Source organism: Peromyscus maniculatus, chromosome 7 (genome assembly GCF_049852395.1).
Source record: "Peromyscus maniculatus bairdii isolate BWxNUB_F1_BW_parent chromosome 7, HU_Pman_BW_mat_3.1, whole genome shotgun sequence".
In the NCBI taxonomy this organism is placed as follows: domain Eukaryota; kingdom Metazoa; phylum Chordata; class Mammalia; order Rodentia; family Cricetidae; genus Peromyscus; species Peromyscus maniculatus.
This window is the reverse complement of record NC_134858.1, coordinates 111,369,544-111,385,336: the sequence shown is the minus strand read 5'-3', so window position 1 is coordinate 111,385,336 and position 15,793 is coordinate 111,369,544. Positions and strand designations below refer to the sequence as shown.

The 15,793-nt window shown below is 42.6% G+C and overlaps 1 protein-coding gene across 50 annotated transcripts in view; it reads right to left on the bottom strand.

Annotated features, from left to right (window-relative positions):
- Nucleotides 1-15,793, bottom strand: part of Clasp2 (cytoplasmic linker associated protein 2) — a 193,434-nt gene that overhangs the window by 90,201 nt on the left and 87,440 nt on the right. For 47 of the 50 annotated variants that reach the window (XM_076577230.1, XM_076577234.1, XM_076577231.1 and 44 more), the window contains one exon: nt 8,697-8,776. The exons of the other annotated variants lie outside the window; for them this stretch is intronic. In XM_076577230.1, the coding sequence (XP_076433345.1) occupies nt 8,697-8,776 (80 nt within the window). The remainder of the gene's footprint in view (nt 1-8,696; nt 8,777-15,793) is intronic. 50 annotated transcript variants of the gene reach the window in all.

Below are 15,793 nucleotides of genomic sequence, written 5' to 3'. Positions count from 1 at the left end.
CAGTGGAGACTCCGTCACATGCAGCAGATGCCCTGATGTTCTTCCCACTGCCCCCTTCGCTACTTGACCCCATGTGAACAACCTCAAACATTTCTAGAATGCTTCCAATGGAGACCTGCCAAACAAAAATGGAGCAATTTCTCAAAAACTGCATTAATATTACAATACAAAATATCGTTTAAAAGACATGCTTTAATTAGTTCTGAACAACTATTTGAAAAATGGCTAATGCCAGAATAGACTAAGCACATAACTTACATGTGTCCCTTGACAAAGGGGAAAACAAACCTCAATTAAAACAGGTCCTTTTGGCAACATTTATAATAAATACAATATATTTGTTATACATTAAAAACATATTTATGAATAACATATAACAAATATATTTGTAATGTATATGTTTATAATATATACTAAATATACAATATTTATTATAAATGCTACATCTAATTTTAGTACAAGGTGCTATCCTGCAAGACAACGCAAAGACCTTCTCTAAACCATAAAAGAAGGGGAAAGTCAACTCAGAAATTCACTCCAGGAACCCCATAAGTTTTTAAGGCGATCTCTCACTGGGCTCCCCATGTTTCTCGTAGGCATACAAAGAACACTGGGTTAAGAATCTGTTGTACAGTTACTCCTCAGTTTCTAGCTTCTCTAGCTGACTAAACAACAGTTTCCACATAAAGAACACTGGAAGATCAAGTGTCAGAGGAGAGGTTATGATTCTGATTTCAAATAGGTTTTGTTTGAGATGTCTCTTGAGACCCCTAAAAGGAAATGCCAAATAAAACAATAACTGTAAATGAATGCTTTTGATGCTGCTGAGCAGAGGTCTGGCATAAGGTAAATTTAGGTATAATCAATATAAAGGTACTAGATAACGTCAAAAGTCATGATGTTGAAGGAAGCCATGGAGCAACAAAATGAAGTAGAAAGATAGGACCCAGAAGTAACCCTTAATAAACTATTTCACAGTCAGTTGGCCAAATAAAGAAGGCGCCATCTGTAAAGGAAATGGATGTGAAGCGACAGACAGGAGGGGTAAAATGGGAAAACACTGTTTCACAACTGTTACAGCAAAACTGAACCAAGAAGACAACCAAACCAGCTAGTTTGGGTGCTGTGAACATGTTAAGTGATTAGAAGCTAGAAAAATGCAAGGAAGCAAAAGCAGGTGGATGTGGAAATACCAAGTATAAAAAATCCAGTATGAAGGCAGGTGGTGGGGAGGCAGAAGAGGTGGCTCTCTATGAGTTTGTGGCCAGCCTGGTCTATAGAGCGAGTTCCAGGACAGCCAGGACTACACAGAGAAACCCTGAGGAGTGGGGAGTGGTGAGGATGGTGACGGGGGGGGGGGGGGGGGGGGGGGGGGGAATATGAATCCCAGCACAGAAAAAGGAAGGTACAAACAGACCTAACCAAGAAGCTATCTGTAATTGATAGCTGCCGGGAGAGGAAAAAAAAAATCAGTTTTCTTTACACACACGCACGTGCATACACTTTAAATTATGTGTATGAATGCTTTGTCAGCACATATGTACACACACCATATGTGTGCCTGGTGCCTGTGGAGATCAGAAGTTTTTGGATCCCCTGGAACTGGAGTTAAGGATGGCTGTGAGCTGTCAATCAGATGCTGAGAATTCAACCCAGGTCCTCTGCAAGAGCACTCTCAACTGTGGAGCCTTCTCTCCAGCCCCCAAATCTTTCTTTACAAGACCGACACTGGGTACATCACCTCATTCCAGAACAGCACTCATGCTTAGGAGGAATAGTTGGTCAACACAAAACGAATTCCATGCCTTTTGTGTGTATCTTTTGTGTGTGTGTGTGTGTGTGTGTGTTGTTTTGTTTTTAATGAGAGAAAAAGAACAGGAAGTTGGAAGGAATGGGGAAGGGGAAGAATATGACCAAAATACAATGCATGATAAAAGATTTGAAATACCATTTTTTTTTGTTGTTGTTGTTCTTAAAGGAAAAGAACTACCAAGTGCATACAGCTACACTGGAAAGGACGTGGACCTAAAAGAGCAGTGTCTGGAGGATGTGCCATCCATTATTTCCTACCTACTGCTGGGGATGAAACCCAGAGCCTCATGAACTCTAGGCAAGTAACCCTGCCACTAAACTACACCTGTCATTCAGTTTTTCATTTGTGCAACTGGTTCTCTCCTTTCACCACACGGGTCCCAAGGACCAACTTCAGGTCGGCAGCCTTGGTGGGAAGGGCCTTTATCCACTAAGCCATCTTACTAGCCCACTTCTTTCAAATGGTGACCCCAGCACTGTTTACTAGGCAACAAGAAGGCTCTAAAAAGGTCACTGATCTCTGCAAGTGTGCTAAAGTACAAAAGAGCAGGCTGTGGAGCACTGGAGGCACTGGTCCTCTGTGAGGAAGAACTAGGGCCCATGGTCCTGAAACAACAGGACAGCCCTCTGATGGCTACAGAACAAGTACTTACGAAAAAGCTCAGACATAAGCAAGAGCATGGGTATCAGACTGTTAAGCGCTTGTGCTCTGCACTAAGAGCTGTGAGCCTTTGCCTTTCTGCATGACTTTCTTGGCTATGAGAGCAGAGAAAAATTGTTAAGTTTAGAAATATCCATAGTTGTGTTTTTGCAAAATGGGGAGATTTAAAAATTAGAAATAGAAGATTTTAATGCATTATGAACAACATTACTGCAAGAACCTGCAGTGTCAAAGTCTGGGTGAGAAGCAAAGCACAAGTCAGAGAAGCTGCTTGGAGTCAGTGGGAAAGACAAATGCTGAGGATCTCTGCATCATGGAGGAGCAGCCATGGAGTCCTGTACAAGAGCATGGAAGTCATGAGCAATAGGGAGGCATTTCAGTCAATAACTGGAAGAAAGCAATTTGATCAGGACACATCAAAATTCAGTGTGTGATGTATATAACTCAGGTGAATTAAGGTGGAGAGGTAGTCAAAAACTGGTGCTTCATCCAAATGGAAAAGAGGTCACAAGTATGAAATGAAAAAGGAAATGGGGAAAATGAAGAGGAGAGTTCTAACTGGGGAGGGGGAAGGAGGCCAGGACTCGAGGGCTGAGTGACAACACTAAGACTGTTTGATAAAGCCTCAAGGAATCATATTATTTTATATTAACCTAAAATTAAATTACATGCAATGTACACACACACACACACACACACACATCTTAAGTGACAATGGGCTTTGGACTGACAATGCTCACCACAACAGCCATAGATTACCTAATAAAAACCCAGTACTAGGCATGGGAAACCTCCATTCAAGTTGTTGGTCAGGGTTGTCCAAGTGACTCTGAAAACAATAGAGGCTACTGCAGTTGCCCTTCGCTGCCTCTCAGAGGCTGAAGGAGGATTCGGTTGCTGTAAACCCACAACACTTAGGTAGGACGTAGGACTTAGATAACTCAAACTGGATCTAATCTGAAAGCCTCCTTCCTGTATTCTAATTTCCACAGTGCCAGAAAGTACTATACAAGCTGCCAAAGAAGGGAAGCAATCGATCCTATACAGTTGCGACGCCTATGGATCAGAACACTGACTAGCCATGGCAAATACCTGAAGGAGCAATAGCAGTAACTCAAATCTTTGTGGTACTCAATGGTTGTCTAATAGGATTCAAGGCCCACTCGACAGGAACAAAAACGTGCTTGCTGCTAGGAACCTAGCCAACGCCTCTGGACTTGTGAAGTCCTGGAGCTTAGAAGAGAATCTACTACTGCTACTGTACTGCACAATTTCTAACTACACTCTAAAACTTATCCTTACTACCCACAGATAGTAGAGCTCGCACTCCTCATAAAGAAGCTTCTCTCTATAGCAAACGGAGACCATTACAGAAAACACAACTGGGACTGTACAGCTGGCTCATTAGTTAAGAGCACTTGCTGCTCTTGCAGAGGCCCACATGGTGGCTCAAAACCCTCTGCAACTCCAATCCCAGGGGATCCAACGCCCTCTTCTGACCTCTGCGGGCACCAGGCATGCATGTGCTGGACAGACATACTTACGAGCAGATGAAACACTCAGATACATAAAATAATACAATAAATCTTGAGAGAGAGAGAGAGAGAGAGAGAGAGAGAGAGAGAGAGAGAGGGAGGGAGGGAGGGAGGGAGGGAGGGAGGGAGGGAGGGAGGGAGGGAGGGGGAGGGAGGGAGGGAGGGAGGGAGAGAGAGAGAGAGAGAGAGAGAGAGAGAGAGAGAGAGAGAGAGAGACACCGAGAGAGAGAGAGAGAGAGACACCGAGAGAGACCACAACTGGACACAATGTAGAGATCAATGTATCCTGAGAAGGAGCCCAGCCCCAATGGATACATCTTCAATACAACTCCTGCACCTAAGGCTCAGGGAAGATTTCAGAAGAAGGGTGGAAAGACTCAAAGAGCCAGAGGACCAGGAAGTGTTGTGAAAACAGCTGCTCAAACAATGACAGCAACAAAAGCCATGCAAATGCAAGAGGTCAATATCACTCCTAGACAAAGAACTACAAGCAACTAATCACTGCTGAGAGAAGGAGAATTAGCCTCTCCCAGAGCTGAGCCCCCTAACTGGGTACCCAATACAAATTGGCCAGCCTGAAATCACATACACATAATTAACAAAAACCAGACTCAGTAGGTTGTATTTATGTATTTATACATCTCTATATATGTAACAATAATAATGAAAAAGAGGCCATTAGTTTGAGAGGGAGATGCAGGGCACTATGTATGGAAGGGGTTAGAGGGAGGAAAGTGAAGGGGAGAAATCTATTCTATTTTATTTAAAAAATATATTAAAAATACTCATGTGTGGTGGTATTGTGTTCCCCAAAATATTGTGTACTCTAATAAATTTATCTGGGGTCAGAGAACAGACAGCCAATAGATACAAAGGCTAGAAAATGGTGGCACTCACACCTTTAATCCTAGCATTCCAGAGATAGAAATCCCTCTGGATCTCTGTGAGTTCAAGGCCACATTGGAAATAGCCAAGCATGGTGACACATGCCTTTAATCCCAGAAAGCCAGCCTTTAATCCCAGGGAGTGGTGGTAGAAAGCAGAAAGATATATAAGGCGCGAGGACCAGAAACTAGAAGTTTTTGGCTGGTTAAGCATTTGGCCTGGTTGGGCTTCAGGCTTTTGAGCAGTAATTCAGCTGAGACCCATTCCGGATGAGGACTCAGGCCTCCAGTCTGAGGAGACAAGACCAGCTGAGGATCCGGCGAGGTGAGATAGCTGTGGCTTGTTCTGTCTCTCTGATCTACCAGCATTGACCCCAATAACTGGCCTCGGGTTTGATTTTATTAATAAGAACTTTTAAGATTCCTGCTACACTCATGTCTTTTTTGGGGTCCTGTTTTCCAGGTAGCCTCCCTGGTGATGTGAGTAGCAGTCCAGTCATCCTTGCTCCACATCTAGTATCCTCCTATGAGTGAGTACATACCATGTTTCTCTTTCTGAGTCTGGGTTACCTCACTCAGGATGATTTTTTCTAGATCCATCCATTTGCCTGCAAACCTCATGATGTCATTGTTTTTCTCTGCTGAGTAGTATTCCATTGTGTATATGTGCCACAATTTATTTATCCATTCTTCAGTTGAAGGGCATCTAGGTTGTTTCCAGGTTTTGGCTATTACAAACAATGAGTGGGAGTAATGAAGGGCGAGGGTCGAGGGAAAGAGAGCCTGTGGGAGCGGGAGGTCCCAGCTGGATCAAGAACAGAGAGGGAGAACAAGGAATAGGAGACCAGGGTAAATGAAGACCACATGAGAACAGGAAGAAACAAAGTGCTAGAGAGGCCCACAGAAATCCACAAAGATGCCCCCACAATAGACTGCTGGCAATGGTAGAGAGACAGCCGGAACTGACCTACTCTGGTGATGGGATGGTCAAACACCCTAATAGTTGTGCCAGAAACCCCATCCAAGGACTGAGGAATCTGGATGCAGAGATCCACGGCTAGGCCACGGGTGGAGCTCTGGGAGTCTAATTAGCGAGAAAGAGGAGGGTTTATATGAGTGAGAATTGTTGAAACCAAGGTTGGATAAAGCACAGGGACAAATAGCCAAACGAATGGAAACACATGAACTAATAACCAATGGCTGTGGGGCCCCCAACTGGATCAGGCCCTCTGAATAGGTGAGACAGTTGATTGGCTTGATCTGTTTGGGAGGCATCTAGGCAGTGGGACCGGGTCCTGTGCTCATTGCATGAGTTGGCTGTTTGAAACCTAAAGCTTATGCAGGGACGCTTGGCTCAGCCTGGGAGGAGGGGACTGGACCTGCCTGGACTGAGTCTACCTGTTGATCTCAGTCCTGGAGGGGAGGCTTTGCCCTGGAGGAGGTGGGAATGGGGAGTGGGCTGGGGGGAAGGGGAGAGGGGCAGGAGGGGGGAGAACAAGGGAATCCGTGGCTGATATGTAGAACTGAATGATATTGTAAAATAAAATAAAAGGAATAAAAATAAAATACAAAATGTATTAAAAATAAAGGAAGAATGAAAGAGAGAGAGAAAGAGAAAAGAATGTAGCAGTATTTAGGGTGGTGGTAACAGCTAGCAAGTGCTTACCGTGCACTTACTGGCATTGCCATATCCAATCATCACAATGTCTCTGATTACACACTAACAATTCTTATTTTAAATGACAGCACAGCTGATCCATAGGTAAGAGTGGACTGTTGTCCAGATACAACAAGGGTAAGGGTCTAGCCAGACAGCAAGGACCTCATAGAAGTAGTGCAGAAAGATGAGGACAGCAAACACCACCAATTACTCAGCATCAATTATGTTAGAGCTTTAATGAAAGGAAAATTCTACTTTACTAATAGCATGGGCATTGAAGAGACAGACTCTCTAGGGGCAGTGATGGTGATGCAATAGGTAGTTGGGAGGCCTGTTCTCCTTCCCAAGGCTGGGCAGCCCATGGCTTCAGTGATATTGTAACAATCCCACTCTGGCAGAACATACTGAACAATGAACAATGATCAAGCCCAGCCTAGTTTCACAATTGTTCCTAGAACACTAACCATTCCTTTATACGAAAGGCCTACAAAGTACAAAGGAAGAGGAAAGCATCTTATAAAAATAAATTTCAAATACTCTCAAATCAGAAACATTTTTAAAGCTTTCCTATAATTTCTTAAGACTTTAAATAGCTTAAGGACAGCTTTTCCTTTGAGAGAGCTGAAGATCTCACACAGTGTAAAAAAGTATGCAAATAAAGCACCTGGACCTTTTCAAGACGACACTCAGGAGGGACATCCATGGTTCAAAGAAGCACTCTGAGTGACAGGAAGTGCAGGCAGAATGTGAAGAAACTGGTCCTGTCACTTTTCTTTCTCTGACTCTCCCTCCCACACCCCCGCCCCCTCTGTAAGGACACTAGAAGAAGGAGATATAAAAGATCTTTTTATAGGGGAGAATCATTTTCCAACAGTGGAGGACTCTTGAAAATGAGTTACCTAATCATACCTCTCTCAGGAGTGGATTATTATATTATATCCTTTACAGCAAAATCTAGTGAGACAAGAGGACTGTGGCTATACAATTCCATACAAACTACACCCTAAAGTTGGAGGCAGAAGGATCAGGAATTAAAGACCAGACTGGAATACATGAGATCTTATTAAAAACAACACACACACACACACACACACACACACACACACACAACAACAACAACAACAAAACAAGCAAACAAACAAAAACACCTTACAAATAAATAACATCAAAAACCTGGAAACAAACTGAATGTCATCAACAGAAAAGACACACTACTCATACGATAAATATCTGAAGGAACAGAATTACAAACTGTGAAAAAATATACCAAACAATACTGAGGTACACGGTAATGTAATCTGTGGAAATGTTACATACACTGTAGTGTTTACTTCATTATTAGATATAAAATGACTGCCTTACTTGTAGATATGTCCACTTTGACTCCTTTAGTAACTCCCAGGGAAAGGATTTTCAGATTTCTATTTGTCAGCCTCCAACACTCTCTGGGGTCAAAACTAATTATTTCAAAAAATATTAACTTTATGTCTGACACTGCAATGTAATATGACTAAGTCATAGGTTTAATTTTATTTAAGCTTTACTGAAAAACTAATTTGAAAATCTAATTATGACAATAATTAGTGGTTTGATAATGTCTAATAAATACATCATCCATACATTCATTTACGGGAAAACTTTTTTTAGGCATTTAAAACTTCCTTCTTTTCTTCTTCTTCTTCTTCTTCTTCTTCTTCTTCTTCTTCTTCTTCTTCTTCTTCTTCTTCTTCTTCTTCTTCTTCTTTTTTTTTTTTTTTTTGGTTTTTCGAAATGGGGTTTCTCTGTGTAGCTTTGCGCCTTCCCTGGAGACCAGGCTGGCCTCGAACTCAGAGATCCACCTGGCTCTGCCTCCCGAGTGCTGGGATTAAAGGCGTGCGCCACCACTGCCCGGCATGAAACTTCCTCTTCTTGTTGTGTGGGATATGCACATGTGGGCATGTGGGGAGGTCAGGAGACAACCCTGGAGCTGCTTTTCTCCCTCCACTTCTATGTGGGATTCAGAGTCAAACTCAGCTTGTCAGGCTTGCACTGCGAAGTGCTTGACCCTGAGCCTTTTAGCTTACCCCCAAATAACCATTTTTTAAAAGGACAAAAGACAGGACAGAAGGAGGCAGAGAGTCTCCTGGGGACACTGAGGGCCTTACCTGAACAGAAGGGACATCTGTAAAAGCTTTTATAAAGTCATCCTCATCAACCGCTCCAGCCCCGCCTTCTTTAGAAGCACCTGTTGAGTAAGAAGAAACTCATTTTCTAAGGGATAGTTTTAGGTATCTTGCCAATAAGGACAATGTGAAATATCCCTTTGATATGAACAATAACATGGTTCTGTGGGATATGCCAATGCATACGAAATGTTTCAAAATGGGGCAACTTTCAGAAAAGTCAAGGCACATGGTATAGCTGATTATTTCCTGATATAACAGTAGAAAGTCCCAACCCCACAGCCATTCGATGCATTGGCAAGGACACAAATACAAGGGACAAATAGCCAAACGAATGGAAACACATGAACTAATAACCAATGGCTGTGGGGCCCCCAACTGGATCAGGCCCTCTGAATAGGTGAGACAGTTGATTGGCTTGATCTGTTTGGGAGGCATCTAGGCAGTGGGACCGGGTCCTGTGCTAAACATTTAAAAACTGAACAGTAGGTCAGCTGTGGTGGTCAAGGGTGGAATCCTTGCACTTGGAAGGCTGAGCAGGAGAATTGCAGCAAGCTCAATGCCAGCCTGAACTTCAAAGTAAAAAACTTGTCTTAAAAACCCCAAATCAGAGTTGGGCGGTGGTGGTGCATGCCTTTAATCCCAGCACTTGGGAGGCAGAGGCAGGCGGATCTCTGTGAGTTCGAGGCCAGCCTGGTCTACAAAGTGAGTTCCAAGAAAGGCGCAAAGCTACACAGAGAAATCCTGGAAAGGCGCAAAGCTACACACACACACACACACACACACACACACACACACACACACACACACACACACACACACACAAACCAAACCAAAAAAAACCCCTAAACCAATCATCAATTAGCAACTTTAAATGACAGTAAATTTCAATAAATTATGACCTATAACTGACACAGAAATCTATATAAGATGCTATGTTTAGGAACACATGGGAAAGAAATGAGGATTTTAACATTGAACTTTGTTTTACAAACTTTCATTTATTGTACACAGAAAATCAATATGGTTAACTAGTAAGCAGTAACTATCTGAAAGCTAACTGTTAAGCTACTATCTCTTAACTCCATCTCTATTCCCTGCGACGTTGAACCCAAACCCCTCTAAACCGGGGTCTTTCTGTGGTTTTAATGGCTTCCTGTTAAGCTCTGTCAGTGGGTGATGCTAGTGAAAAGAATGAAAGCTGCAGGAATTGGGGGCTCTTTTGAGGTGGGAGGAGGTTGGGAATTTGTTTACAGAAGCATAAGCTACAACACTGAAGAAAATGTCTCTCCCTCCCACAACCATTAACTGTGTAAAATCCTTACGAAAGTGGTATGTCACGAACCCACCCTCCCTCTCTATGACAGTGTCGAGAAACCCAATCTGTGCATGCAACCACCATGTGATGCCGAGAATGTACACTCAAGTCCGTAACATCTCTCCTCTCCTGTTTCTTCCAGCACTTCATTCTTTCCTCCCCTTCTTCCACAGTGCTCTATAAATATGGGAAGGGGAGACATAGTGTCCCATTTGTGGCTGGGTACTCAGAATCTTAGTACTTTGACCAGGACTAGTTTGAGTTTCTGAAATCCCCACTGACCACTGACTGAAGCCTCCTACTCATGACAAGCAGGTAGGCTTCAGGTGACTGCAACCTACACACTGGTACCCACAGCTCTGGGGAGAGTAGCTGCTTCATGTAACTGTGACCTCCAGACTTAAGCACTCTCTTTTCACAGCCTTTTTTGTTTTTAAATGTATTTATTGTATGTGTGTGGGTGTTTTGTCTGCGTGTATGCCTATGCAAGTGTGTGCCTATTAAAGGGCGTCAGATCCCATCCCCAGAACTGGAGTTTAAGGAAGCTGTGAGTCACTCAACGTGGGTGCTATGAATCAAATTCAGGTCCTCTGCAATGGCAATATGCATTCTTTTTTATTTTTTTTTAAGATTTAGTTATTTATTATTTATACAGTGTTCTGTTTGTATGTATGTCTGCACACCAGAAGAAGGCACCAGATCTCATTATAGATGGTTGTGAGCCACCAAGTGGTTGCTGGGAATTGAACTCGGGACTTCTAGAAGCGAGTGCTCTTAACCTCTGAGCCATCTCTCCAGCCCCCTCCCCTTTTATGGGGGGTTTTTCAAGACAGGGTTTCTCTGTAGCTTTGCCTTTCCTGGAACTCACGCTGTAGCCAAGGCTGGCCTCGAACTCAAAGATATCTGCTTGCCTCTGCCTCCTGAGTGCTGGGATTAAAGGTGTGCACCACCACCCTCCCGGTTGCAATATGCATTCTTAACCACTGAGCCATCTCTACAGCCCTATTTTCATATTTTTTTAAGATTTATTTTTCTTTTATGTGCATTGGTGTTTTGCCTGCATGTATGTCTGTGAAGGTGCAAGATCCCCTGGAGCTGTAGTTACAGACATTTATGTGGGTGCTGGGGATTGTGGAAGAGCAGCCAGTGTTCTTAACTGCTGAGCCATCTCTCAGCTCTATTTTCATATTCTTAATTCATCAAATCCACTAAGAATGTCTAATCTGAAAATTCAAAATCTAAAGTGTTGCAAGAGTTGAAACATTTTGAGCATTGTGATGACTAATCTTCACAGTCAGTTTAACTGTATTTAGAATCCAGTCAGGAACCTCTGGGTATGTCTACAAGAGTGTTTCCAGACAGATTTAAAGAAGAGGTGCTGCAAGCCCAGGAAAATGTAATGGAATCCAGCTACTACCACAGAAGCTACCACTTTTCTGAAGGTCAAGCCATGGCTTAAGAAGTCTTGGTGACATTTTAGCTTTTATACATATATTAGCTGGTTCCTACAATGATTTTCTTGTATGCCATGCGTGCTTCCAAGAACTACTAACAGTGTATTTATCTAAAATATCTATCAAGCATCCGAGGCCAAATGACCTCTGAACTAAAGTAACACACTTATGGAAACAATGCCTGTCTCCGAGGCGTTGTTTCTTGTGCAACTGAAGCTGAGACCCTCCTTTCTTATACAGCCTTACTAACAGATTGCTATTGCTTGGGTTTATAACTGGATTCCTGAGAGACTCTGGGAGAACTAAGAGGTAAAAGGAGACTTAAGAGGAGGATTTGGGGAAAGAGAACTTGAGGACAAGATGGAAGATGAGGAAGAGCCAGATGAGGAAGTACTAGATAGGTAAGAACCTAGATGAGGCAGAATGAAGAAGAGAGAATTAAGATAGAACTTAAGAGGCGGCAACAGATAAAGGCAGAGAGAAATCAGGCAAGAAAGGTGCTTGGCACAAGATCAGAACTGAAGCTGTGTAGATAGAATTTTATCCCAGAGGAATAGAGTAGACGACAAAGAGGTGGGTGTACTTAGATTCTTTTCCTGAAAATAATTCTTGCTGTTCATAGCTTCTCTTCTGGCACCCTAGGAAGAATATTATTAAGGGTAGTCCTTAATAATATTCAAGAAAGAGGGAATCAACTTTCTTTTCTTTTTCTGTGTTTATTTTTAAGACAGGGTTTCTCTGTGTAAAGGCTGTCCTCAAACTGACAGAGATCGGCCTGCCCCTGCTGGGATTAAAGGCGTGTGCACCACGCCCCACTGAAACCCAACTTTCAATATGGATGACACTATTTCATGGGCTGAGATCTGAGACTGAATAAAAGGGAGAGAGGCTGGCTTAGCACAGCACCCTTCGCTCCTGTTTCCTTACTGCTGACAGTGTAAGTAGCTGCCGTACTGTCCAGGGACGCATCCCCCAAATTCTAAGACCACCACTTAGTGCTCTCTCTTGTCAGATACTTGGTCAGAGCAAATAGAAAAGCAACCAATGCAAGCAGCACTGTGATGTCACAGTGAAGAGTTTCACACCATCCAACGCTGCTTCGGAACTTAGCTTGTTTGAGATACATCAAACATCTCTAGATTAGGGTATACTCAGATGAAGTTTATATTTAGACTTTAGTCCTACTCCCAAAATATCTCATTATGTACTTTTTGTACATATGCCAGCATTTCAAAATTTAAAAATATTTTACAAGTACAAAAAAATGACTGGTTCCAAGCATTTTAGATAAAGAATACTTAATTTGTCCTAAATGTTCTATAAAAATAGCATGACTTGAGTCTTAAGAAATGATCCAGAGGGCTGGAGAGATGGCTCAGTGGTTAAGAGCCCTGACTGCTCTTCCAGAGGTCCTGAGTTCAATTCCCAGCAACCACATGGTGGCTCACAACCATCTGTAATGAGATCTGGTGCCCTCTTCTGGCCTGCAGGGACATATGCAGGCAGAATACTGTATACATAATAAATAAATAAATAAGTAAGTAAGTAAGTAAGTAAATAAATCTATGCCGGGCGGTGGTGGTGCACGCCTTTAATCCCAGCACTCGGGAGGCAGAGGCAGGAGGATCTCTGTGAGTTCGAGGCCAGCCTGGGCTACCAAGTGAGTCCCAGGAAAGGCGCAAAGCTACACAGAGAAACCCTGTCTCGAAAAACCAAAAAAAAAAAAAAAGAAAAAAAAAAAAGAAAAAAGAAAAAAGAAAAAAGGAAATGATCCAGAGGTTAAGAGCATTGGGCTCTTCAAGAGGATCTGGGTTTGATTCCCAGCACCTACATGACAGCTCACAACCATCTGTAACTCCAGTTCCAGATGATCCAACGTGCTCTTTTGGACTCTGTGGGCACCAGGTATGCAAGCAGTACACAGACGTACATGAAGGTAAAACACCCATACTCATAAAATAAGAAATAATAAACAAATTAGAAAATTAAAAGTCATGTGGGCCACTTCCTAGCAAAGCCAGGGTTAACACTGACAGTTCTGATTTATTCCTTCTTTATTTATTTTTTATTTTTGAAGGAATGCAGCATCCTCTTTTTTTTTTTTTGTTTTTTTGTTTTGTTTTTCAAGACAGGGTTTCTCTGTGTAGCTTTGCGCCTTTCCTGGAACTCACTTGGTAGCCCAGGCTGGCCTCGAACTCACAGAGATCCACCTGGCTCTGCCTCCCAAATGCTGGGATTAAAGGCGTGTGCCACCACCGCCTGGCCAGCATCCTCTTTTTTTAAAAGATTTATTTATTTATTTTATATATGAGTGCTCTACTTGCATGTACACCTTTGTGCCAGAAGAGGGCATCCCATCCCACTAGAGATGGTTGTGAGCCACCATGTGGTTGCTAGGAATTGAACTCAGAACCTCTGAAAGAGCAGCCAGTGCTCTTAACCGCTGAGCCATCTCTCCAGCCCAACAGTTCTGATTTCTAAATCTAACTCAAATATTTAATTATTTGTTTAGTGTTAATAATTCAAACCTTACAACACCTTATGTATATCATAACCTTATGTATATCATAAGAGACAATTAACTTTGAAACCTTTCCAATTAAATAGTTTAAAGTTTGGGGCTAGATCCTATCAAAGGCAATCTACAGATTCAATGCAATCCCCATCAAAATCCCAACATAATTCTTCACAGAAATTGAAAGGGCAATTTTCAGTTTCTTATGGAAACGGAAACACACACACACACACACACACACACACACACACACACACACACAGCTAAAACAAGACTGAATAATAAAAGAACTGCTGGAGGTCTCACCATCCCCAATCTCAAATTGTAGTACAGAGATATAATAATAAAAACAGCATGATATTGGCATAAAAACAGACAGGTTCATCAATGGAATCAAACTGAAGGTCCAGACATTAGTCCTCACACTTAAGGACACCTGTTTTGTTTTTTTGAGACAGGGTTTCTGTAGCTTTGCACCTTCCCTGGAACTCACAAAGATCCGCCTGCCTCTGCCTCCCAAGTGCTGGGATTAAAGGCGTGCGCCACCACCGCCCAGCTATTATTTTTAAAATGCCAGAAATACACACTGAAAAAAAGACAGCATTTTCAACAAATGTCGCTGGTCAAACTCTGTATTTGCATGTAGACAAATGCAAATTATCACCTTGCACAAAACTCAACTCCAGATGGATCAAGGACTTCAATATAAGGCCAGATAGACTGAATTATGATAGAAAAGAATGTGGGGAATAGTTTTTAAATTCATTGGTTAAGGAAAAGACTCTCTGAACAAAACATGGGTACCACAGGCAATAAGAACAATTAAATGAGACTTTATGAAACTGAAAAGGATACCATCATTTGGACAAAGATGCAGGCTACAGAATGAGAAAAGATTTTTACCAACTACACATCCAACAGAGGGCTAATATCTAAAATATATAAAAAACTCAAAAAACTGTACATCAAGAAAACAAACAACCCAATTTAAAAATGGGATACAGATCTAAACAGAGAATTCTCAAAGGAGGAAACTCAAATGGCTGAGAAGCACTTCAAGAACTATTCAAAGTTCTTAAGTCTTTCAGGGAAATGCAAATCAAAATTACTTTGAGATTTCAACTTACACTAGCCAGAATGGCCAAGAACAACAAAATAAATAACAGCTCATGCTGGCAAGGATATGGGGTAAGGGGAACATTCATCCGTTGCTGGTGGGACTGCAAACTTGTATAGCCACTATGGGAAATGGTGTGCTGGTTCCTCGGCAAGCTGAGAATAATCTACCTCAGGCTATGCCACTTGTGGCGAACTGAATGAGACTGGCCCCATAGGCTCATGTTTGCATGTTTAGTCCCCAGTTGATGAGCTGTCATGGAAGGATTAGGGAGTGTGGTTTTGCTGTAGTCGGTGTGGCCTTGTTGAAGGAAGTGTGTCACTAGGGGCATCCTTTGAGGTTTCAAAAGCCCACACCAGGCCCAGTGTGGACCTGTTTCTAAGTCTCTCCCTCCCCAGCTCTTTCCTGCCGGCCGCCCTCGCCCACTGCCGACCATCCCCCAGTTACTTCTCCAGCACTATGTCTACCTGCCTGCTGTCATGCTCCCTGCCATGGTGACAGTGCACCTCTGGAACCCAGGTAAGCAAGCCCCCAATTAAATGCTTTCTTTTATAAGAATTGCCTTTGCCTTGATTATGGAGTCTCATTACAGCCACCATAACCCTAACTGAGACAACACTCGGCTCCAAAGGACTCTACATCCTACTACAAAGACACATGTTCAACCATGTTCAT